The following is a 24,455-nucleotide window of genomic DNA, read 5'->3' as shown; positions in this document are numbered from 1 at the left end:
AAGCAGGGGAGGACAGAGATACCACTGCTGTTAGGGGTCCCGTAAAGTGCTGGTCCTTCTACTGGCTGTTGATAAGAAGGCAAGTGAGGTGGCTGAGATCCAGCCTGTTACCTGACAGTGTCTGAAGCATTTGTGAAGAGCAGGTAAGGTAGGCTAAAAATACAGATTCTCTTTCCACAAAAATGCTGCTTAAGAGGCAGCAAAAAAGAAATGTTACATGAAATATGTTTATGCTACTGAGGCAAGCATTTTCAATTTTTAATAAGTTTGCAAATAATGTTTTATCCTAGGAGCCCCAAGCCCTGAGCATCTAACTTACTAACTCTGAAAAGCAGGCAGTTCACAGGAGAAAGAAAAGCAGCATATTGTGCAGCAGCTGTTTCATCTTGTGGCCATGTAAATGAGTAGCTTGACTGAAGTCATGCTACTTTTAATCCCAGACTACACCTTTCGCAATGACTTCTTCACCACGTTTCATTATGGGCCACAGTAATTCTGGGTTTCTCCAGATTTTTGCTTCTTTCCGACTGATGTGCTCTAAATCTTTTATTGGGCTTCCCTCTATTTTCCACTGAGCTTTAACCGGTGGGTTCTGAAGAAACAGCAAGCAATAAACTCGGCAGCACTTCAGTGTGAACACCCTTTCAGTTTCAGTTCTTGGGGCAATGCCAGCTTGCTGAAAAATCAAGTGAGAACAGTTTACAAAGCTTTGTAATGTTATGTTGATGTAATGTTACATTGCCTCCCTCTTCTTGTTCTGGGTAGCTACTCCCCATAAATTTAGCACTGAAAAACTTGCTTCGTCAAAGATGATGGTAGCGTTTGAGTGGGACAAGCAGAGGTCCGAGGATTACTTAAAAGACTGTTCTGGCATCCAGCAACTGTCTCTGTTTTCTCATAGAGAAATCTGCAAAGGGCTAAGCTGGCAGAAAGGGTGGTGTGAAAAGGAGCTATGAGAAGCCTCATCTTCAACCACAGATGCTCCACCACTTGTCCCAGGAGCTGATTTAAACTCAGTGGTAGCTGGGTGTTTGCCTAAGCTTTAATGTTAGGATGCTTGTGCCCAGCTTGGCTGACCCTGACCCCACAGACTGACTTCCCAGCTTGGGCTTGACCTCTACAGTCACTGTGGATTTGCCCAGTCATCACTGAGCTGTGGCTGATCCTGATCACCACCACTGGTTCTGCTCTTTGCACCTTGCTTGGATTCAGCAGCACTGTGCCATGTTGGTAAGGGTGCTGTCCTGTCTGTCCTGTTCCCCAGCTGTTCCCCCCTGCTCCCAGTGTAGCTCTATATCTTCTGTACAAGGTTACATGTATGCATGGCTCTGAGAATATTTTGGAGGTATATGGGCTGGAAGACCCTCACCGAGTTGTTTACAAGTGGTAAACAACCCCAAGCAGAAGAGACACCTCCACTGTCTTTTTTTTTTTAAATATCAAGCTGCAGAGACATCCCATAAAATTGAGCCACTGCACCTGTACCCGGTCTGTATCTTTACTCACCATGACAATGTTGCTGTAAAGCTCTAGTTGCTTTTTGTAGTGGGAATGCCTGAGGATATTTCTTATATCATGCATCACCCCCTACAAAGCAAGCACAGCACAAAGCAGACTGTTAGCATGTGGTGTAGCCAGCAGTGCAGTCCCTGAGCACCAGGAATCTCTGTTTCTCAGATTGTGCCAATCAGCAATGAAGAAGTCATTCATTTCAAGCTTTGGAGGAAGGTCCCATTAAAGCAACACATGGCTAAAAAATGCTTTCCGCACTCCTATATGTGCCTTGGCTGGCTGGAAAATTCAGACATGTGTATGTCTACTGTGGGACACAGAGTCATAAAATCTCAAGCTGGAAGGCACCCATAAGGATCGAGTTCAATTTGCTGCTCCTCGCAGGAATAGTTTACCTCTTAAAGAGAAATACATGTTTTATCCATTGGTGCTCTCATACTTAGGGTTGCTGGAGCTCAGCTTTTGATACCCTCATCCCTCTCAGCTGTCGTTGCTGATATATTTTGAGCAGTGTCCCTAGCAGAAGCTAAGTTCTAAATGAATGGTGTATGCAAATGACCCTTTTATCCGACTGCCAAGGTGCAGTTATACAGAAACATGAAATACCTGGTTGCTGTCAGTCATAACATCATCCAAAAGTGTAATGCCAAGAACTTCATTTACTTTAGCTATTGTGTCCTGGATATGTGTCTCACAGGCATCAAACAGCTTCTGTAGTGCAAAGACAAGAGCTGATTACAGGAGCAGTCACAGTGAAAAGAGAAGTGTAGTCTGGAAAGCATGTGCTGAAACCACATCTGCAGTAGAGTAAATTGTAGGGCCACTAAATGGTTGAAATACATCTTCAATACCTGGTAAATAAATGGTTTCATCAAACTGTCAGCCTGTTGAAGCCCATTCTTCAGCATCTGTGGGGCCTTATCCCCACAAACAATGCTAATAATCCCTCATCTCAGTCTCATCCTTTAAGGTATACCATTTTGGTATTTTCCTTCAGGTACCCCACCATCAGAGCAAGTGGGTGAGACATCAGAATGAGGTCTCCCATCTAGTACTTAATGCATTACCCGTAAGGAAACTAAACTGTGTTTTCTCATTTGTGCTTAACATGGGAGAGATCTGTGACTGGGATTTGAATATGCCCTTCTGAAAGTCAGGCAGAAGCAGGTCACTGTCAGTTTGCTTTCTATAGCATTACACAGGTCCTGCTGAACTGGAAAATCAGAGACACAAACTTGGTCCTCAACCCTGTCTGATACAAACATAGTAAGAGTCTGCTATACTGGCTACACCATATTTATCTGATAAGAGTCAGATTGAGAAAATGGACATATAATCATACCTTAATCATGCTGCTGCCATCATTATTTGTCAAACTGGTCATGTTTTGCCTTAATTTTTCCCAGTCATGTACCATGAGCATGTTATACATGCCCAGCACAGCAGACAGACGCGAATCATCATTCATGTTCTCAGACTGATTGTGCTTGCCCATCACTTTAGACAAGAGCTCTTTGTTTCTAGGGCAAGAATGATATTAAAAACCTTAGGTACAACAAGAATAACAGTGAGTAAGCATAATTATTTTACAGCACGTTATGAATTTATTTCATGACTCCTGTGTTTTCTACAATGTACTTCACAACTATATTATGTAGCTAGCAATCACCTTTTGTGTGGGAAACAGTACTTTCTTAGCTCAGTCTTACATGATCACAGTGGAATGTGATCAAAAAGCAGCATTTTGACTCTGTCATTGTAGGCTGATATCTTTTATTAAGAATTCACCCTGGGAATGTCTCCTTCCCTTTCCAGAACAACCGAAGCCATCTTCCAGTTAGAAAGAGGTGAAAATCTGGGGAGAAGGAGTCTAGGGCATCTGGTCAGAAACAAAGAGTCCCTAAGGACTGGATGAAGCAAGAGGTATGTGGCTTTTCAGTGTAGAAGAACATTGCATCAGAAATCTGAATAAATACCTTACCTTTTCTTTAGCTCTGTGACTTCCTTTTTCAGCTTCTCGTTCTCTTTCACCAGGTCGTTTTGGGTGACTTCTCCAGAAAATGCTCTGAAACAGATTTCTTTTGTGAGAACTCTTTATTTGTGCTTGGACACTGGGACAATTGTGAACTTGCTCCTGCTGAATAGTCTGAATTCCAGAAAAACAGCTGTGGTGGGAAAGCACAGAGCACCCAGGAAAAACTCCAGGAGACCTTAACAACCACCCCTGAAAGCTCCCACCTAGGATTTATGCTTAAATCAAGGGAAAGCTGTTTACATCAGAAGAAAGGGAAATGGGGTTGTGAGGTGCAGAGGTTTGAAGGCTTGAAGAAAACACAAGTGTTCTCCACTTGTTAGCATCTGGTTTTGTCTTTCCTCTACTTGCTTTCTCCATCTCTAACATCAAAGTGTTACCAACAAACATCCCAAACCCTCCAGACAGTTCTGTTCTCCTCGATTCTTTTCTCCACATGTCTGGGTAATGTCAGTTCATCTAGTGGGTGAAATTCTCCCATTTCCGCTTCCACTGCCTGCTATTTCTGTGATACTACTAGAGCTTAGAAAAGTCCTCCCTACATGATGACTCTAGGTTTATTGCAGACTTACACTGTCAAAGTGTGAGTGCTAGAAATATTTTGCTACTTATCATTCACCAGACGTTTTTAGAGATTGTGCCTTCTGTATTATAGATCTCAGAACAAGTACATGCAGCCCGAATATAAAGGAGACCACTTGTTCCATGTTTCTTTTTCGTCCTTTCAGAGTGATCAATATTGTCTTATATTAATATTCTGATTTTGTGAATTATCCAGTGATTTTTCTGGTGTTAATGAAATTACCTTTATTACTGCACAGAGAAATATTGTGTTCAGAGCTTGTCTACATTTGGAGGTGGTAGAAGCATTGTGGATAGTGGAGGAAGATGACTGGCTGTAGCTGAAAGGACAGTACTGGAAAGAGGAAATTCAGCAAAACCAATACTCACTCCTGACAATTCCTGTGTCCCTGCTGGTAAGGATGAGAATCATTGCTAATCTTCTGTATGTTGTAATTAACAGGTGCAGTAAGCTGCCTTGAGATGGAAGAAAACAGTCTGTGTTAGGGAGCGAGACCAGTGAACAAACCAAGAATGAGTTTGACAGGTGTAATCTGCATCTGGACTGGTTTCCTGACAACCTTCTGTAATTAGGCAAACAAACTCAGGGACACAAGCGACTGAGCATGGTCATCATTTAAGCCTAGGTGTAGTGTCTGGGAACCTTTGCCTTACATCAGACCAAGTCACAAACTTGAGCTACTTCAGAAGAAAAGCTCCAAGGCTTCAGAGAGTCTGAGTATTCCTTTATTATCAGGCTGTCAATGACTGCAGACGTGCAAACCCCTGATGACCCCACAGATACTGCAGCTGTGATCAGAAACTAAAATACCAGCCTGTCTTCATGGAGATCCAACAGGAAAGCCTCTTCTTCACAGAACTGCCCAGGAAGGGTGTGGACATCCAGCTACAGTATTTCAAGTTTATTCCCTCCTGGCCTTAGTCACGAGAATGATTTATGTTTGCATTTAATCACCAAGAATCATAGAATCATAGAATAGTTAGGGTTGGAAAGGACCTTAAGATCATCCAGTTCCAACCCACCTGCCATGGGCAGGGACACCTCACACTAAACCATATCACCCAAGGCTTCGTCCAGCCTGGCCTTGAACACTGCCAGGGATGGAGCATTCACTATCTCCCTGTGCAACCCATTCCAGCACCTCACCACCCTAACAGTAAAGAATTTCTTCCTTATAGCCAATCTAAACCTCCCCTGTTTAAGTTTCAACCCGTTACCCCTTGTCCTATCACTACAGTCCCTAATGAATAGTCCCTCACCAGCATCCCTGTAGGCCCCCTTCAGATACTGGAAGGCTGCTATGAGTTCTCCATGCAGCATTTTCTTCTCCAGGCTGAACAGCCCCAACTTTCTCAGCCTGTCTTCATATGGGAGGTGCTCCAGTCCCCTGATCATCCTCGTGGCCCTCCTCTGGACTTGTTCTAACAGTATCATGTCCTTTTTATGTTGAGGACACCAGAACTGCACAGAATACTCCAAGTGAGGTCTCACAAGAGCAGAGTAGAGGGGCGGGATCACCTCGTTCGACCTGCTGGTCATGCTTCTTGTGATGCAGCCCAGGATACAGTTGGCTTTCTGGGCTGTGAGTGCACACTGCAGCCGGCTCATGTTCATTTTCTCATTGACCAACACCCCCAAGTCCTTCTCCACAGGACTACCATGAATTTCCTTTTTGCCCAACCTGTAGCTGTGCCTGGGATTGCTCCGACCCAGGTGTAGGACCTTGCACTTGGCATGGTTAAACTTCATAAGGGTGGCATCAGCCCACCTCACAAGCATGTCAAGGTCCCTCTGGATAGCATTCCTTCCCTCCAGCGTATCAATGGAACCACACAGCTTAGTGTCATCGGCAAACTTGCTGAGGGCGCACTCAATCCCACTGTCCACGTCACTGACAAAGATGTTAAAACAAGACTGGTCCCAATACCAATCCCTGAGGGACACCACTTGTTACTGGTCTCCAGGTGGACATTGAACCATTGACCACAACTCTTTGCGTGCGGCCAGCCAGCCAGTTCTTTATCCACCGAGTGGTTCACCTATCAAACTGGTGTTCCTTCAATTTAGAGACAGGGATGTCATGTGGGACAGTGTCAAATGCTTTGCACAAGTCCAGGTAGATGATGTCAACTGCTCCACCCCTGTCCATCAGTTCTGTAGCCCCATCACAGAAGGCCACCAAATTGGTCAGGCAGGATTTCCCCTTAGTGAAGCCATGCTGGCTGTCACCAAGCACCTTGTTGTTTTTCATGTGCCCTAGCATGCCTTCCAGGAGAATCTGCTCCAAGATTTTGCCAGGCACAGAGGTGAGACTGACGGGTCTGTAATTCCCCGGGTCATCCATTTTCCCCTTCTTGAAAATGGGGGTTATATTTCCCTTTTTCCAGTCATCAGGAACTTCACCTGACTGCCATGATTTTTCAAATATGATGGCCAGTGGCTCAGCAACTTCATTCGCCAGCTCCTTCAGGATGCATGGATGGATTTCATCAGGGCCCATGGTCTTGTGTACATTCAGGTTCTTAAGATGGTCTCAAACCAGATCCTCTCGTACAGTGGGCCCGAGGTCTAGATTTTCACAGTCCCTGTGTCCGCCTTCCAAGACTTGGGTGGTGCGGTCAGAGCCTTTGCCAGTGAAGACTGAGGCAAAGAAGTCATTCAGAACCTCAGCCTTCTCCAAATCCAGGGCATTCAGTTCTCCCGATAGCTTCCGGAGGTGGTCTACCTTGTCCCTAGTCTGTTTTTTAGCTGCTACAGACCTATAAAATCCTTTCCTGTTATCTTTAACATCCCTAGCCGAGCTTAGCTCCAACTGGGCCTTGGCTTTCCTAACCCGGTCCCTAACTTCCCAGACAACATCCCTGTATTCATCCCAGGCCACCTGTCCTTACTTCCAAGAAGCCTTCCATTAGGCTACTTTTTCCTTTTCTTTCCTCCTGATTAACAATTTCCATCCTTCCTTCAGTTTTTCTGCCACTGTCTTCCCTCAGTACTTGCCTAGTTCATTAAGAGGGTCTCTGCACATCTACACACTGTCCTCAGAGCTGCTTTTACCAATTCTTCATTCTATGTTAGGCTGGATGCCTTTATATTGAGGGCTGCTGTTGTTAAGGCAGCCATTACATATTCAGAGAAGTATTTGCATGGAAATGAAAGTTCATGTAACAACATGACATGTTTTTATGTCATGTGCCCTGGTCCTGTGGCATAATCTGCACCCCAAGACAAACCTGTTTCAGAGGCAGCTCATTCCTGGTCGTGACAATGCAGTCAAACAGGAGAATGAAAATTTGGCTGTCCTGCAGGACAGTGCTGTGATAAGCAAGACTTGAGTATGTCTCAGTGACAGTTGCAGAAGCATTTATGATTTTCTCTCTTATCTATATTTTTAATATAAAGAATCACATTACCTATGGTAGCTCTCCAGTGACTCCAGTCGAGTTTCAACAGAGGTAGACCAAACTGTTTTCTTCCTGTCCATCCATCCATCAGGGGAAGAAAGAAATAATAAATCATATCCAGTCAGTACACAATTATCCATTGAAGTCCTAAGAAATGCACAAGCACTCCTCCCTCCAATTCCTGATAAACCCATAAGGAAAAAAGTCTAGAGACCAAAATTTCTCTAGGCTGTCCTTTTCCAGGTGGGTGGTTTGTGATTCAGTATCAATAGTGCAAATAAAATACTCTGAAAGTGTAAAATCTGCATGGTATATGATACAGACTGAACAGCTTCTCTAAATTGTCTCTGGGTTCCCTGTATAGCCCTGAAAAATTTATTGCTTGCTCAGAGCCCTCCTTGGGTCTGGCTTATTTGTAATCTTCTGTTCAACCTGTCCTAACATACACCAACTAAGCTGATTATTAGGGGCCATGCTAAACATTGTAATTTCTGGTCACTGGACTCACACTGCTTGGTCTTCTAGCCGCATCAGCCTTCGATTCATTTCACAACATGAGATCTCCAGCGCTGCAATCCTGTTTTCATAGGCTGATGGCTGCAACAAGGTGTCGTGTGTTTGTCTGATGCAAAAAGAAAAGGGAATTCTTCAAATGAAGGGTAAAAAGATCACATACTTTGAACAGGTACCTTTTAAATGACAGCCCCATGAGCAGAGGCTTCATGGCTACATCCATGCTACCAAACAGACTGGGGCCAGGATAGAGGCTTCAGGGCACAGGATGGCCCAGCACACCTGAATGCAGTCTTTGCACAAATGAGCTAGCACTCCCCTAGATGAGGCAGTTCAGAGGACTGCAGAGGCCAGGGTTTACCAAAACTAGATGGAGGGTTTGAGCAATCATTAGAATTGGGTGAAATGGATGATATACAGGAATAACTCCTGAAAAACAAACTCAACTCAGACCTACAGAGCATGGGGAACAGCAAATGCAGGTGCCTGTTCTGTTAAAACCAAATCTGCAATGTATGGGTGTGGGGTCTTTTTGAGAAGAACAAAGCTGTGTTCTCAAGGTGTTTTGTTATTTCTACAGCTGCTCTGTGTCCTGTTCCCTAAGGAGGATAACAAACATCAACTATTATTGCAGAGACAACCCCAGGTTGAGATGCTCCTGCAGCTCAGACATAGGCAGAATATAGACAGCAAGCTCTTTCCTGCAACCCAGCAATGTCAGAGAAAGCCTGAGTGTGAGGCTTCATCAGTTTATGCTGATCCAAGTCTGTACAGCTGCTGCGAAGGACTGTCCTGCCCTTCTCTTTTAGCACCTCCCCTCTCCTCTTCAGTAAGAAACTGCTTTTGGTTTTGTTTACCCGGATTGATTCCTTTCCAGTTCATTTCCAGTCTTTTGCTGAGGACTCTTTTCTTTCCTTTTTTGTTTAAGCTCAACAATTCGGGAGAAGATTTGCATTTATGTTAATGTTTTCCTGTAAAACTGACAGGCTCAGAAACCATGTCCCCAAAGTGCAGGATCTGTTACACTCTTTATTCTGTTCTTTCCAATTTCTGCTGCTCTTACACACATTTAAAATCTGCCTCACCCTTTGAAGGTGAACTTAACTGAATTTGAGGAAACTAACCATCCCTGTGATGGATAAGAGATAGAAAACAGTTTTTACTGAAATATTTTAGTCAGCAAATTTTTGCAGTCCTTCGTTGCAACCCCTAAAGTGACTTTGTAGAAACATTCAGACCTACTACTGTAAAACTTGATAAGTTTAGCCAGAGACAGACACTTCCCATGCAATATACCTGTTGCCTTCTGCAGTCATCTCTCCAGGATCAGCATCCATGTGCAGGCCTTTAGATACCTCCATTCTGCTGTCATGTGAATCAGGGGTATTCATGACTTTATGGCAGCAAAAAATGTTTGCTGAAACGAGTGGCAGCACACGAAACTGTGCTGCCAGCAGAGCAGGAGTATACTGCAAATGGCAGGCAGCTGCTTGGTTTCACAACAGGACTTTTCTGCTCTGAATAACGGAAACAAGCCCTTCTTTATTTATGGGAAAAGGCACTATTTCCTTGCATTGTTTCTAATATTACGTCTCTCACCAGCCAATAGAGTCAGGGGAGGAAGGCTCCACCCTCCAATATTACACAGGGCAGTTTCACTTTCACCCCAGTCCTACCAGTTCGTTCCTCTATAGCTTCCTGAGCTGTGCACATCTGCACTGCCATCAGTCATGACTAGCAAGTCAGTCTTTGTCATTGCTATAGATTTTGGCACGTCCTTCAGTGGGTACTGTTTTTCCCTTTCTTCAGGTGCAGACCAAATTCGGCAGGTGTACTGGGGAGCAGAGTATGGGTTCAAGACCCCCAAGACACCCACGTGCATCTTGTTCAACCAGAAGAAGGAGTTCAAGAAGTTTGGCTATGATGCTGTAATGAAGTACAAGAGCCTGCCCTCCAGTGAAGCTGACAACTGGTACTTCTTCCAGAACTTCAAGATGAAGCTGTACAACACGGTAGGTGGAAGGAATGGTTACTTCTAATGGAAGTCAGAGCTATTGATTTATTGAGGAGGGGGTTTAAAGAAATTGGTGAAAAAAGGCTGAGTAAATCTTGATGAGGATGAATGAATGGAAATCAAAGAGTATTTTGAGGAACTGAAGAAATTATTTGTTTTCTTAATTAGACAAAGGCTTCATGGGCCCTTCCTTTATGATGCTGTTCTTTGTCTACAGATAATAAAACCTAACTGCACACTTCAGTGAAGCCAAATACTTGTTCCTGTCAAAAAGCTGCCCTGCTCTAAAGCTTGGCAGAGAAACTTCTGGGGCTCCCTGCCTCCGTCCTTGACAGGGGAAAAGTGAAGTTTCCTGCAGTTCAAGTGAGATGGGCAATTTCAGGATCACCATGGGAAGAGCCTTTATGGTGATCCTGAAATTGCCCACCTCACTCAAATTACTGGGAACTTCACTTGTTCCCTGTCAAGGACTGAGGAAGGGAGCTACCTCCTCCTAGCTTGTTTCTCCTTCCCCTGAAATGGTATGATGGAGCTGATTTAAGGGTGGCTGTCTGTCCTTCAAGCATGTGTGATAGCCACTTCAAGTAGTGGCTATCACTGCTCTCTGAAGGATCTATTAATTAATAAGTTCAAAATTGTTCACAACTTCTTCCGGGTTTGCTTGTTTGGAGAATAGGCTACCTTAGGGCCTCCTTGTCTGTGAGCCAGGGTACCACAGGGCTTCCTAAAGCTCAAAGTGACCCACAGCACAGGGACAGCCCCTGGGACAGCCCCAGGTAAAGTCTTGTGTTTGCTCTTTAGCATCCCCCAGTGCTAAGCAATGAGTGTTAAACTGTAAACAGTAGGTGGGAGGCCTCTGTGAAGACTTTCCTCCCCAAGAAAGCTGGGAACGATGTGGTCTGCTGCAGTATCCCCTGTGGAGTGGTGTGTTCTCATTCACTTTCGGAGGGGGCTGGAGAGACATTTTACTTCAACCCCATTTCTCTGCACCCAAGGAGTAAATGGTTAAGTGAAATTTCGTTACAGAATCAGAGAATGGTTGAGGTTGGAAGGGACCTCTGGAGGTCACCTTCGCCAATCCCCCTGCTCAAGCAGGCCCACCTAGAGCTGGTTGCTCAGGACTGTCGTCTGGCCATCGCCAAGGATGAAGATTCTACAGCCTCTCTGGGAAACCACTAGAAGGGCTCAGCAACAAGAAGGGGAGCACCAGTTCCCAGATGCATACCTATTTGTTTCTGAATCTCCATAGAAAGGGTTTGTGGACAGCTTCCTTACATCACCTGCTCCTAACTGAGCCAAGAATAGTGACAGGAAATGAAGTTGTAAGTAAAAGTGGATATAGATTCCTTTTCTCTACAGTGACTGCACTTACAGAACAGGATTCACCTCACCTTTCCTGGCTGTGTCTCATTTGAGACAAGTAGCACCTGGACTTGTATGTTTTTCTCCATTGGCTGTAAAGGATCCTAGGTTACTGGAGCTGATTATCTAGTTGACAAAGTTTGTGATTTAGGGCCACCTTTTCTGGCTGCTGAAGCAAAAGAAAGAAATGCATGTGCAGTGCAGGCATGCAGTGAAGGCTGGCTCCTGAAACTTCTTTGGACACAGGTAACAATTCCCATGCTTTCTAGACAGCAAGCAACCAGGGACTGATGGAGGGAGTTTTGGTCTCATGAGAGAGACTAAAAGTGTCAGAGCAGCCACCTGCCTCAACCTTCAGATACACCTAGGGATACATATAAACCAAAAGGACACAATAGATAGGAACTGTGTCAGACCAGAGGATTATTTGTCTACATGTTTGTCCAGCATATATTTTGTTAATGCCATACACAGAAGTATAGGTACAACCAGAGACCTCTGAAGTCTCTAAACGAACGTGAGGGAAATGTATATGGTAGTGTCACATAGAAGTTACAACTTTCCACACTGGCTCTTCAGGAGGATCTACAGGATTTGTACAAAATTTGCCCTATGAAAAACAGCTGACTTATCAATCACATTGGTATTTTGCCTCCTGAATCACAGCTTTTGTGGATAAGTGGTTTGGTAGCTGACCTGTGTCAATTAAAATGCAGTTAGCCACAGTACTGGAGGTATTGCTGGGAATTTACTCAGATTTGGAGACAGGCCATCTTTCTGTGCCATATGTTGTTCAGTGCTCAGTGTGAAGGGAACAGGTCTGTGCTGAGACTGCAATGGGTGACCTTTAAGACTTTTCTTGTAGAAAGTCACATCTGACATGGGGCTGAAAGCCAGCAATGGAAAGATGCTTCCTGCCCTGAAGGTATTTTCTGAAAGCCTGCGCTACCTGAAGGATCATGCCCTGAACACCATCCAAGAGGCTTCTTTCGAAACTGTCTACAGCAACGAGGAGATCACTTGGGTCATTACTGTCCCAGCCATATGGAGCGCTGCTGCCAGGCAGTTCATGCGGCTGGCGGCAAAAGAGGTAAAAACAGAGGTTATCCTACCTCCCTGAATTATCTTTGGAGATTTCTTTGCCCACTGGGGCAGAGGAACTCCTCAACATTCAAACAGCCTGTATTTAAAATTTCAGTTGATCAGGGAGAGAAATCTCCCATGTTGGGAGTGGTGTGGGAGAGGGATGTCCCAGACTGGCAGTAACAGTCACTCTGCCCTTTCCCCCTGCGACCATGTAGAAATGAGCCCCACAGAGATCACCGGTGCAAGAACTATCACCCCAGCATGGGCTCCTGGGGTGACAGCAGCCTCCCTAGCAGGTGGCATTTGTGCAGTGGTGATCTCACCACCTTTCCTTGAACTGATACCTCTCTCTTGTGATTTTAGGCAGGACTTATCTCTGACATGATCTCTGAGAAGCTGATCATTGCCTTAGAGTCAGAGGCTGCATCACTGTGGTGCAAACAGCTTCCAAAGGAAGGGTTTATGACAACCAGCAGTGACAAGAAGAAGTTTGAAGACTCCCCTGGGATCCAGTATATCGTTGTTGACTGTGGAGGTAAAATTTTCCTTGTTTAACCGGCGCCATCTTTGCTGGGCATGGAACATGGCTCTCTTGCATTGTCCCCAAAGGTCTACAGTGCAGTCCCAGAGCTTGGACTTCACTGCTGTGCTTGTCATTGGGTTTTTATTTTTATTTCTCACTTAATGAGATTCTATGGCTAGGCAGAAAAATGGGAGAAAAGGGAAGGACTGGTAAAGGCGCAACCCATGGCAAATGAAAGTCACTGAGTGTCTCATGCTGTCATGCACTTCAGGCCAGACGGTCAGAGCAAGAGCCAGATTAGTCTGCACCATGTCGCAGTGTCAGGCACCAATGCATACCCACATGCTCTTTTTTATTGCCTGAACTCACAGCTTCCTCTGTAGGAGCATGTGCAGCACCCAGTGAACAGAGCAGAGACAGCTAGCGGGCCCTGGAGAATAAACCATTAAGAGTGTTTGGTGAAGCACCTCTTAGTAATTTCTCTAGTTTCCTATGTGAGATTTTTTTGCTGTGACAAGAATTTGCTGCCAAGAGCAGTCTGGTGATTGTGAACAAATACTGAGAAGTCTTCCTGGGCCCACAGGTTTCTGAGAGACTCAGCACTGCTGCTCATCTTAATTTAGAACTTTCATATCAAAAGGCAGAAGTTGACTATCTGCGTGAGGAGGCCAGTCTTCTTTTGTGATCAGAAAGGAGATGAATTTGTGCAGGGAGCAACTCACTGGCAATTACCATAGGAACCCTGAGAGAGCAGGCTTCTAAAGAGAAGTGCATAAATTTAGGAAATCTAGAGGTGTGCTAGCACACTAGTGGAGGAGTGAGGACAAGAAAAGAAAGTGACAGAAAGGTACCCTTGTGAACCAGGAGTTCAGAAGGTAGGATTATGTTCAGTGGAAAGTAAGGACCTTGTGTACTTTAAACAGCTAAGTTCATTTAGTTTTGTGTGTGTGTGTGCAGGTGGCACTATAGACATCACGGTGCATGAGATCCAAGAAAACCATTACCTGAAGGAATTACACAGGGCATCTGGAGGTGGATGGGGAGGCAACAGAGTGGATCAAAACTTCATTGATTTCCTCAGGGAAATATTTGTTGATGGTGTATGGAATGAATATGAAGAGAAATACTCTACTGAATTACAACATATGATGTACAGCTTTGGTCTACAGAAATGCTCTGCTAGCAGAGAGGATGTCTACATACGTTGCTACTACAACTTGACCAAACTGGCAGAGCGCAAGAAGAACATCTCCCAGTTCTTCAACAAGCACAATGGAGTTGTGTGGTGTGATGGGGTATTCATGGTTACGTATGAGAAAATGAAGACCTTTTTTAATTACAGTATCAGAAATATCATTCATACTTTGAGGGTAATTCTTGACAAGCCTGAGATGGCCATGGTCCAGTACATTTTGCTTGTAGGAGGCTTTTCATCTAGTATCATCTTGAGAGATGAGATCAGTGAGGCCTTTAGTGAGAAGTATCATATCCTATGTCCTTTGGATGCCCAAGCAGCCATTGTAAAAGGGGCGGTTTTATTTGGAGTCAATCCATACATAGTTGCCTCAAGAGTCAGTGCTCAGACATATGGCGTAGAAGTAGCTCAGGAATTTGATGCTGCTATCCATGACTGCAGCAAAAAAAGGATCTCAGAAAAGGATGGCTATATCTATTGTACAGATCTCTTCAAGAAATTGGTTGGAATTGATGAATCAGTGAATATAAATGAAGATGCCCAGTATTATTTCCATCCATTAGAAGCAGATCAAACACAAGCAAAGTTTTCTTTCTATTGTACAGAAAAGCAGGATGCTCAGTATGTAGATGAGGAAGGGATAGAATTCCTTGGCTCCTGTACAGTACCAATGCCAGACACAAAGCTTGGGAAGAAGCGCCAGCTGAAGCTGGATATTAAATTTGGGCTTACTGAATTTAAAGCCACATGTACTGACATTACTTCCAAACAAACACAGACAATTACAATTGATTTTTTATCTGTGTAAATTCTCAGTACCTTGAGCAGAAAGGACAATAACTCAAGGGAGAACAAGGCTTCAGTGGGAGACCATAACTCAACAATATATTCAAATGGACCATAAAGTTAATCATTCAGCCTTCTGCTTGCACAGATTAACAATTTGCTAGTCTGATTCTCTGTGATTTTATGATTCTATAGCTCTTTCCATTATTCACCAACCACCCTTTCAGGCTAACACATCTCCTTCTGTTGTATCTGACAGCAGGATTATCTGCTGCTTTATCTCTTGCCCTTCTATCTTAGCCCTGTTGCATTGCTGAATAGTCCATACCACCAATATAATCATCTGTACTTGTGTTTGATAGAAAGCTTCTGGACAGGTGTCTTAACTTCCAGATATACCAGACTATAACTATTTCTTTTAGCCTGATGTCTTATACATTCTTTCTTCCTCTGATATCAGATCTCTTCATCTGGAGTCCAGGTTTAACTCTGCCAATGGTGATGCTGAATGGATTTCAGTTCTCTTCAGGACATCACTTACATAGATTGTGTGTAATTCATGTGCTCATGTCTCAGTCAATGGTGCTGTGAGGTGTAGTAACTCAATGTAGTCGGGGAGCTTGTATCCAAAACCTGTTGGAGTGTTGTTTCCATTAAACCATTGGGTAGTTTGATCTTACTGACTAGATACAAATGACAGGTGGTAACATTACAGATATGAACAGTGCTTATGCTGCTGCCTGAGCTCCTCTATAAAGCTCTGGGTACCCTCTACATCTCTGACTTGGGCTTGGTAATTTCCATATTCGTAAAAGCTAATTTCTTTGCCTCCTGCTTACAGCACCTGTGCTCAAGTTCAGCATAGCATGAACTGTATGAGCCCAAATTTATCCGAGAAAACAATGTGATACTGCATTGTACCTGCTTTGGCTGGGGTGGTGTTAGCTTTCGTCACAGCCACACTTATGTTGCTGTGTGACTTGTGACAAAAATGGTGTTGATGGCACACTAACGTTTTAGCAATAGCTGAACAGTGCTTGTGCAGTGGCAAGGCCGTCTCCGTTTCTTGCTCTACTCCTGCAGCAAGGAGGTTGGACAGGGGGGTGGGTTGGGGAGCAAAGGGCTGGGAGAGGAACGCAGCCAGCACAGCTGACCCAGGCCATGTTCTATACCCTGTAACTTCGTGCTCAGCAATAAACCTGGGCAGAGTTTCTCCAAAGTAGCTATTGCTTGGAAACCGGCTGGGCATCGGTCTGATGATGGGGTGTGACGACTACTGTTGTGTCACTTGGATCTTGTATTTCTCCCCCTTCATTAAGGGTGTAGCTCAGCACCAGCCTGTCCCAATGCAAATACTTTGTTAAGCTGGGTACTCTACATGAAAATTCAGTGCTGCCATCTTTATTAGCTGTAATGACTGTGTTAGAATCACTGCTAGCTATGTTATTTAATGCTGTCAATCATTACAGCAGCATTCAGAGAATTACTCCATATATATACTATACCCCATGATGTACAAAAGCTGGACTATTTTGAATATATCACCTTTGTTTTCACATTTAAAATCCTATGTGCAAAATAAAAGTATTCTCAACAGAAATCTGTGTAAGTTTTTATCATGTCAGATCATGCTGCTCTTAAACTGTGTGAGGGCCATTCTGGGTGACGAGGTCCTAAGAAGGTGGGAATGCCTGCTTTTTCCTTGATCTTTGGACTTGGTAGTTTCAGCAGTGCAGATTGCAACACAGCTCTATCAGAGCCTACCACTGCTTTCTGAACAGGAGGGGGAAGTATGGTCTGGTGGCAGCTGGGAAAGCTGCTTGAGTCAGCCCCAGGTCTTTCCCACCCAATGTGCTCTGTGGGCTTTGGCATTCAGACATTGACAGCAACAGCTGTGATTACAGCTCCTAATTTTGCTTGTTTTGATGAGCTTGTAATGTTGATAATCTCAGATAGTGAGCACAGAGCAGATGCTGGTGTTTGTCATCTCTGAAAAAGCAGCACTGAGTGTCAGCATCTCAAGCTAAGCATCCAATAAAGCTGGCAATACCTGCTCTTGAGGGCTCTAACCTCTGCCTGACGGTACAAGGGGTGCTGGGAAAATAAGAATTCTAGCTGCCAACCACTTCTAGCCATCCTCTATAACAGGCATGTCTGCTGAGCTGGGAATTAAGCCCTGTTGCTGAACAAATAGGCAACAGGTTTATTTATATTAAACATTAAACTGAATGAACTGTCACGGAGAAGAAATCATGGGCAGCTTTGCATTGCCTGTGACTGGAGCATCAACAAGCTCTGCAGTCAGTCAGGGCTTCCGGATCGTGAATAGCTGGGTAGGTAGAGGATGCCATCACCTCCTTCTGTCGCTGGAACATAAAGCACATGGTTTCTCAGAAATCAAAACAAGCCCCACTTCCCAGAACCACTGCCATTTCAATGCACTGCTGTGAAGGCACATCCACTGCTTTCCTGGCTGGGCACAGAGCCAGGAAAAGCTTGGCTGCTGCACGCAACCCAAAATACTGTGGCTGTGCTCCCTGCTTGGGATTTTGCAGCACACCCTGCATCACCCCTCCACACCCCAGCCTGACCCTGCCTGCTGAGGAGCTTCCCGGCCATCCACGGCCAACACTGTGCTTGCAGCGCTGCCCAGCACTTCCTTAGAAAATATTTCTCCCTGTTCAGCAGAAATTACACTTTAGAGCATTCGCTTCCTTTGGGATATTGAACAAATGAAACCATTGGAGAAGAAAAAGAAATAAAGCAGGCAGACATCCTCTTCTTCTGGGGTGCAGCGGTACCAGCAGCACTGTGAGACTTTATGATTAAACAGCACATTTTTCACAGCTATTCCATTCCAAGGCTAAAAGAAAAAGGCTTTTGGAGTGTTTTTGTTTCAATCTCTAGAGACGTGTAGATGTGTATAACCCTGTTACTGATATCAAAGCTTCATGAGGTATTACTGTGTTCATCTCACAAGGGCTCAGCAAATCACGCAGCAGGAAAATAGAAGATAATTTTCCAAAACAGTGGAAGTAACACCAGCAGGTGAAAGAAAGAATAGAAAAGCATGTCACAGAGAGCACAGTGACATGCTTGAGGACATCATTGTTGGTTTTGTTTGTGCAGGAGAAGGTCAGGGACTGCTCTGTGCTGCTCACAGGTAGCTTGGTACCAGACAAAATTGACCCATTGCACCCCACAACTGGACCAACAATGATGAGTCTGTGGTGTCTCTGTGGAAACATGATTAAGAAAGGGCAGTGAATGCTGGAAAAGAAGAGACAAGGCCAGGGCATGTGCAGCACCCAAAGGGACAGTGACTGTTAGAAAATTCCATGCTGGAGCAGTTGAGTACAACAAAGGAGCAGCGAAAGCACAAGGATCCCAGTGCACCAATCCTCAGTTCCTGCACTGCTCATGGTCTTGCCAAAGGGCCTGGGTGTAACCTGTGCCACAGGGACTAGGACATTGTGAAGAGAGGTGTCTGTGTGTGGGTTGCTTTCTTATTTGTCAATACTTTACTTTGCTTGAAATTTCCCAACTCAAACTGGGTATTTTTTGACCCACAACAGGATGTTTGATGCTCTATGGAGTGAATGAGCACCTTTGTAGTGCAATGTCTCAGACAATGTTGGGAGAACAGAGAAGTCCCCTAGGGAAGCTGAGGTTTGCTTGTGAACTGCTGCAAACAAAAAACAAAGGAGAAAGAAATGAAGGGTGAACAAGAGAGATGAAAAGACTGAAAAAGCTAAGAGGGAAGACTCATCCTTGAGCAACAGGCATTGCTGCCACAGCTCAGGCCAGAGTTGGGCTCACCATAGAGCTCCAGCTTCTCCCACTGAGAACTGTTCACAAGTCAGGGTGCACCAGGATCCACACCTACAGAGAGACAAAAAGTTGCAAGCGTGGTTGTACACGTTCACATCCAAAGAACAGCTAGCTCTGCTTCCGTACTCTGGACCTGCTGGAGCCCCTTTCCCATTGAGTAATGTGGGTGCTCATTTTTCAGGGTCTTGCTCTCTCCCAGGCCACTCATGGCAAGCATCTGATGTGCACTCTGCTCTTGCCCAGAAACTTGGTGCTTTCACCACCGAGTTCATCCCAGGTGGTTTTGGCTTCCAAGGTCTGGGATCCTGCAATGCCATCCTTGCTCCTTCCTCTGCATCCCTGTGCTGGTGGCTGGGCTCAGCCTATGGCACTTCCCCAGTTTGTGTTTGCCTTCAGAGAGGCAGCCCCCCTTCCCTCATGGGTTTTCCTGGAATCTGGGACATTTTTCTGAGGATTTGGGGATGAGAAAGCAGAAAGCTGTCCAGCTTTTTACCAGACCACTCTTTGTTTGCTGTGGTGAAAAAGGAAAAGGTGGGAAGGGAATTTTAGTGAAGTCCTTTTAGGCACTCCTTGGCAGTGCTCTCCAAGCAACCTCCACTTTCCTTCTGTCCCAGGTATGGGGTTAGTTTTGCTCGCTGTGCTGCACATTTCACTGTTGTGTGAGCTCTTTCCCTCCTCCAAACAATCCCAAACAATACAAGGTTTTGTCTGCACTCAGTGCCCAGCAGCAGCAGCAGTTCCTCAAGCCCTTTAGCCCTTCTTTCATGTGCGTGGCCTGGACTTAATCAGAACATTCCTGCCAGAGGTTAAGCCCGGGTGCTGTGTGGATAATCCAAGATTTTATTTTCCTCCAGTTCTAAGTGACCATGAGGGTAATGGGCCCACAGCCACCATCTCCAGCTCCACACTGGACTTTCTCCTGCGCCTTATCTCTTTCTCACTTCTGGGCAGGTAGGGCTTAGGGATAGGATAGTGATCCCAGCTGCAAAGCTGAGAGGATAAGGGTAGTGAAATGCCTGTGCTTTCTGGCCTGGCTGTCCTTTGTCACTTACCTCCTGTGTTAAAATAAGATGGCTATCCAGGGCACCACAGCCATGAATGCTGTGCCCATGCTGTCATCACCATCCCTCCAACACTGCTGGTTTGGGCTGGTGATGCCTCCCAGCTGCACAGTACTGAGGTCAGGAGCAGCTTCAGGGTGAGCCCTTGCTAAACCAGAGGGCTATGGGGAAGGTAGTGAGTGTAGCATGACAGCAGGACTTGAGAGAGTTGTAGACCTACAAGTGGGATCTTTGGAGTGAAGGGCCAAGAAGTGATGGGAAGAGGGTACAGCAGCCCTCTTGGGAGCAAACAAGGAAAAACAGTGCTTGGGCAACGATTGCCCTCAAGAAAGAGAAGGCAAGCACTGGCCTTGGCAGGGTGAGAGGGGAGGAGAGCTGGTCTTTTTCCTCCCCACTGAAAACTCCCTTTTTTCCGTTTTCTCATCAGACAGAGGAATCTTTGCTCTGGCACCTGACAGCATGGTGAGAGTGCTTGTCCTCCCTCCTCATGTGGCTGGTTTCTTTCCTGATTAAAAGTGATTAGGCGGCCCTAAAGCCTGCAGAAATGTGACCGAGGGGAACCGAGACAAAGAATTCATTCAAGATCTCTTAAATCCCCGGGGCAGTATTTAGAGAGCTCTGAGGAGAGAACTGGAGCAGAACTGCCCTGCCAGGACCTCCCTGCCCTTCTCCCTCCTGCTGTGCCCTGTGTTGCCAGTGTCTCCTCCACAATGTCATTCTCTGAAGCAGAGGTGCAAAGTGCCCGCGGTGCCTGGGAGAAGATATATGTGGATGCTGAGGACAATGGGACAGCTGTGCTGGTCAGGTAAGGAAAGAGCCATCTTGTTGCTACCCCAGAGAGCTGAAAAAGGAATGGCTAAAAGGATGAAGTTACCACCTAGGAGCATGTACTGATAGTTTTCATGCAGCCCTTGCTGGGAACATTTTGATTTGCTGTGGTTTATCCCACCTCAGGTAGGAAATGGGGAAGAGGAGAGATCCATGCAAAGTAAAAGGAAAGGGAGAAGGAGATGGGAAAAGAAGAAGAGACATGAACAAATTCTTTACCCCACTCATTTAAGGTAAAGAAGAGAAAGTGTGGTATAAAAGAGAATGGGAACAAAACATGGACCCTATTTCCCTCTTCCTCTAAACTATTTTAATCACTTTTTTTCTTTTTAACTTGCATGTCCCAAATATTTCTATTCTGATTTTCCTTCAGCCTTTCCAATCCAAAGCCCAGCTGTTCCAATGTATTGTGCTCTTCCTATGGGCCTTCTTCTCTGTTTTCACTCTGATTTCCTCTCTTTTTCTATAAGACACAAGTTTCTTTCATTTACCTTTCTCATATTACTCTCTCAGCTGGGACTTGCATCACTTCCATATGCACTGAAAAACTCAATACTTTTATGGCTATCATACCCTTACATCTGCCTTTCTTGTATATCACACCTTGTGGCTGGACTAGCCTCAGAAACTGTCATGTGCTGCTCTTCTGCAATCTACACAACCTAGGGACAGTTAGGGTCAGAAATGCAGCTATAAAATGCTAGTAAGCATCCAGTGGCTTGGCTCCCCAGGGTAATTCAGAAGGTCTTGCCTTAGTGTCCTATAGCCCCAACCTTGCCTATAGAAAAGTTCTGTGCTCCCCAGTACAAGAGATGTACTAGATATACAATGAAGGGCCATGGAGATGATGAAGGGACTGGAGCCTGTCAACCTGGGACTGTTCAGCCTGGAGAAGAGAAGGCTGAGGGGGATCTTGTTAATGTATATGTAAACCTGAAGGTAGGTACAACGAAGGATCCTCTCAGTGGCACACAGTGACAAGACCAGAGGCAATGGGAACAAACTAGAACATGGGAGGTTTTTTCCAAACATCAGGAAACACCTTTTCATTGTGAAGGCAACTGAGCAGAAGCACAGGCTGCTCAGATAGGTTGTAGAGTCTCCATCCATGGAGATATTCAAAAGCTGTCTGGACATGGTCCTGGGCAGCTGGCTTGAGCAGTAAGGTTGTGCTAGATGACCTCCATAGGTCCCTTCAAGCCGAACCATTCTGCAACTCTGTGAAATGTAGTCGAGAACTTGCTATTGCTGTGTCAGGTGGATAACTGGTTTACCCAGCTGAGTAAACTGCTTTTTTAAGAGCTTGACCAAGATGACTGTAATTGATGTATTATAAAAGACAATTCTTTTCAAGTGGCATTGAACTGTGTTACTTTTGAATAAACCAAATGAGCAGTACTTGGTACTCAAACAACAATCAGGCAGTAAGAAAGCTTTGGGATGTGCTCTTGGAAGGGGATAATTAACAAAACCAATAGTAGGATTTCTCCATGGAAACACTCACCGAGAGCACAGTGGATTTATCTGTTGTCCAGCACATCTTCGGGAATACTGCCCTGTCACACTCACTTGATGTGAATATTATCATCTTAGATCTCTGTGCAATTTATCTCAGCCTAACACTGAGTCAACACTGAAGAAATGTTTACTGCAGAAGCAGCAAATAAACTCAGGATAGGTAGGTTTTAAGGTGGAGTGAGCAAAGAGAAGTGCCCTGGGGAGAAGTGAGACAGGCTGCAGTGGGCGTAGGGGCTATGCACAGATAGGAAGGGTAAAGAGGAGCCAAGAAATGCAGGGGAAAGAGGTGCCCCTTCTAATAAAGAGAAGGAAAAAGGACAACAAATAAGTAAGACAAGGCCTGTAATGTGAAGCCATATCTATGTTGACACCTTGGTCCACAAATTAGGATGTCTCTCATTTCTCAACAGGATGTTTACTGAGCATCCAGACACCAAGTCCTACTTCTCACACTTCAAAGGCATGGACTCTGCTGAAGAGATGAAACAGTCAGATCAGATCAGAGGGCACGGCAAGAGGGTTTTCACTGCCATCAATGACATGGTGCAACACCTGGACAACTCTGAGGCTTTTCTTGGGATAGTGAACCCACTTGGCAAGAAACATGCCACTCAGCTGAAGATTGACCCCAAAAACTTTAGGGTGAGCCAGCAGCCCTCTTCCCAGGGACTGTAATTGTGACTGGGAGGATGTCTTTCACTTTGAGGGGTAGAAATGAGGAAAACAGGCTTTGTATATAAAAATATGTATATGTTTCAGAGACTGGAGGGGTGGAAGGTGAGATGGTTGATGGTGGACAATAGCAGGAGTGAGAGATCTGGCATCTGTTGGGAAGGAGGCTATGCAGCAGATGTGATGCAGGCAGGTTTGTTCAGGTGGGAGCTGCAGAGGCTGCCCACAAGTTGTAGTGGGTTTTCTCAGTGCAACAGGAATCGCACACTTGTCATTTAATAAGAAGACATAGAAAAGGAGCTTAACACTGGACTTGAGTCCTTGATGTCTATTTCTTTCTAGTAGCAGGAACTGAGCTTTGCTAGGACAATCAACCTAAACTATTACTGAGCAGCAACACCAACAGAATTGCCACCACTAAACAAACACAGATAATAAACACAGGATCAAATTAGTTTCCCAGGTCCACCCAATGCCACTAGCACAGTGGCATTTATAGCTGTTTTGTCTGCCTTGAACAGCACAAAATGTAAAAAGAGGCACCTTCTGGCAAAGGTCACTCAGGCACCAGGAAGGTGGTTTCCAATGCAGTTTTCAGTAAGTGGGAGAATAAGTGAGGATTTCTGCCAGCAGAGATCCCGAAAATACTTTTTCAGGGTAAAGATGCACACAAAACAACAAACACTGCATGGAAAAGCAACTGACATTTCAAAGTATATCATCTACCTAGTGACTATGAAAGCAAACCTCATTACTAGAGTGTTAGGTTGTTATTTGAGGAAAGATTAGGAAGGAACTTACCCCCCAAGCAATGTATTCCATAGGTGTGCAACATGGGACTTCCTATGACCTCTAAACATTTGGGACAATCTACTGTCAGAAGGACTGCAGTGGATATACCAAGTTAACTGGCCTTGTCCTGTCCAGTCCTGCTGTCTTTAAGTGATGGATGCAGTCAACATTAACTAGACACAGGATAGTTACTACAGATAGTACAGATAGTTACTACAGTACAGATAGTTACTACAGATAGTAGTAACTGCATTGTTTGGTGAATTCTATATGTATTTTTCCATGACCTATTACAATCTTTGTATGCAATATACTGCTGAATTGTTCTTGTACCCCTTTTCGCTCTCCAAGATTCACAAGAATATGTATTTTGTTCTTACGCCCCTAATGTGGAGGAAAGTTGACACTGGTTGGTTCTTCCTTCCTCCTTGTTTAGGTTATCTGTGACATTATTTTGCAACTGATGGAGGAGAAATTTGGTGGAGACTGCAAAGCTTCCTTTGAGAAGGTGACCAACGAAATCTGCACTCACCTCAACAACGCCTACAAAGAGGCAGGTTGGTGAGGACATGCAACCTCCAGGCTCTTCAAACGTCTTGCCAGCACTGATTTGCTGCTTTTGGGCCTCCAGCCACAGTTGGAAAATGCAAAAGTAAAAGAAAACAAAAAGGCAAGAAAATAGCTTATCTAATGTAGGTATCAGTGTCAGTAATTGCCTTAGCAAACTGTGTTTCTACAGCTAAATC

General features: G+C 44.8%; 3 protein-coding genes across 5 annotated transcripts; 2 read left to right on the top strand and 1 right to left on the bottom strand.

Moving 5' to 3' along the window:
- Nucleotides 1–223: 223 nt before the first annotated feature.
- Nucleotides 224–9,547, bottom strand: LOC115946703 (uncharacterized). Its single transcript, XM_031049996.2, has 9 exons — nucleotides 9,338–9,547; nucleotides 8,037–8,150; nucleotides 7,538–7,600; nucleotides 4,496–4,582; nucleotides 3,494–3,577; nucleotides 2,855–3,032; nucleotides 2,119–2,223; nucleotides 1,507–1,587; nucleotides 224–676 (listed from the first exon to the last, which is right to left on the bottom strand). The coding sequence occupies exons 1-9, from the start codon at nucleotides 9,430–9,432 to the stop codon at nucleotides 431–433; spliced, it is 1,053 nt and encodes a 350-aa protein (XP_030905856.1). The 5' UTR covers nucleotides 9,433–9,547; the 3' UTR covers nucleotides 224–430.
- On the top strand, nucleotides 8,764–16,576 carry LOC101869337 (heat shock 70 kDa protein 12A-like). Of its 3 annotated transcripts, XM_031049994.1 has the most exons (5): nucleotides 8,764–8,870; nucleotides 9,851–10,053; nucleotides 12,283–12,507; nucleotides 12,867–13,038; nucleotides 13,984–16,576. In XM_031049994.1, the coding sequence occupies exons 2-5, from the start codon at nucleotides 9,973–9,975 to the stop codon at nucleotides 15,027–15,029; spliced, it is 1,524 nt and encodes a 507-aa protein (XP_030905854.1). In that variant the 5' UTR covers nucleotides 8,764–8,870; nucleotides 9,851–9,972; the 3' UTR covers nucleotides 15,030–16,576. The 3 variants fall into 3 exon arrangements, with proteins under 3 accessions (XP_030905854.1, XP_030905853.1, XP_030905855.1); XM_031049993.1 differs by lacking the exon at nucleotides 8,764–8,870 and having other exon boundaries at nucleotides 9,724–10,053; XM_031049995.1 differs by lacking the exons at nucleotides 8,764–8,870; nucleotides 9,851–10,053 and adding an exon at nucleotides 10,862–11,663.
- A 4,014-nt stretch (nucleotides 16,577–20,590) lies between these two features.
- On the top strand, nucleotides 20,591–24,363 carry LOC101876624 (cytoglobin-1-like). Its single transcript, XM_005150295.1, has 3 exons — nucleotides 20,591–20,704; nucleotides 22,656–22,887; nucleotides 24,146–24,363. The coding sequence occupies exons 1-3, from the start codon at nucleotides 20,610–20,612 to the stop codon at nucleotides 24,272–24,274; spliced, it is 456 nt and encodes a 151-aa protein (XP_005150352.1). The 5' UTR covers nucleotides 20,591–20,609; the 3' UTR covers nucleotides 24,275–24,363.
- The last annotated feature ends 92 nt before the right edge of the window (nucleotides 24,364–24,455 follow it).

The sequence above is a fragment of the Melopsittacus undulatus genome, chromosome 5, assembly GCF_012275295.1.
Source record: "Melopsittacus undulatus isolate bMelUnd1 chromosome 5, bMelUnd1.mat.Z, whole genome shotgun sequence".
Taxonomy (NCBI): Eukaryota; Metazoa; Chordata; class Aves; order Psittaciformes; family Psittaculidae; genus Melopsittacus; species Melopsittacus undulatus.
This window is presented reverse-complemented; position numbering and strand designations above follow the sequence as displayed.

Bases quoted from the DNA above. Each gene is read 5' to 3' on its own strand.
- LOC115946703 (XM_031049996.2), bottom strand. From the start codon at position 9,432: ATGAATACCCCTGATTCACATGACAGCAGAATGGAGGTATCTAAAGGC. The intron at 4,583-7,537 runs GTAATGTGATTC...TTCCATCTCAAG, and splicing joins TCACTGGAGAGCTACCATAG to GCAGCTTACTGCACCTGTTA. The intron at 3,578-4,495 runs GTGAGTATTGGT...AATCTGTTTCAG, and splicing joins GGACACAGGAATTGTCAGGA to AGCATTTTCTGGAGAAGTCA.
- LOC101869337 (XM_031049993.1), top strand. From the start codon at position 9,772: ATGACTAGCAAGTCAGTCTTTGTCATTGCTATAGATTTTGGCACGTCC. The intron at 12,508-12,866 runs GTAAAAACAGAG...TTGTGATTTTAG, and splicing joins TGCGGCTGGCGGCAAAAGAG to GCAGGACTTATCTCTGACAT. The intron at 13,039-13,983 runs GTAAAATTTTCC...GTGTGTGTGCAG, and splicing joins TATCGTTGTTGACTGTGGAG to GTGGCACTATAGACATCACG.
- LOC101876624 (XM_005150295.1), top strand. From the start codon at position 20,610: ATGTCATTCTCTGAAGCAGAGGTGCAAAGTGCCCGCGGTGCCTGGGAG. The intron at 20,705-22,655 runs GTAAGGAAAGAG...ATTTCTCAACAG, and splicing joins GGGACAGCTGTGCTGGTCAG to GATGTTTACTGAGCATCCAG. The intron at 22,888-24,145 runs GTGAGCCAGCAG...CTCCTTGTTTAG, and splicing joins TTGACCCCAAAAACTTTAGG to GTTATCTGTGACATTATTTT.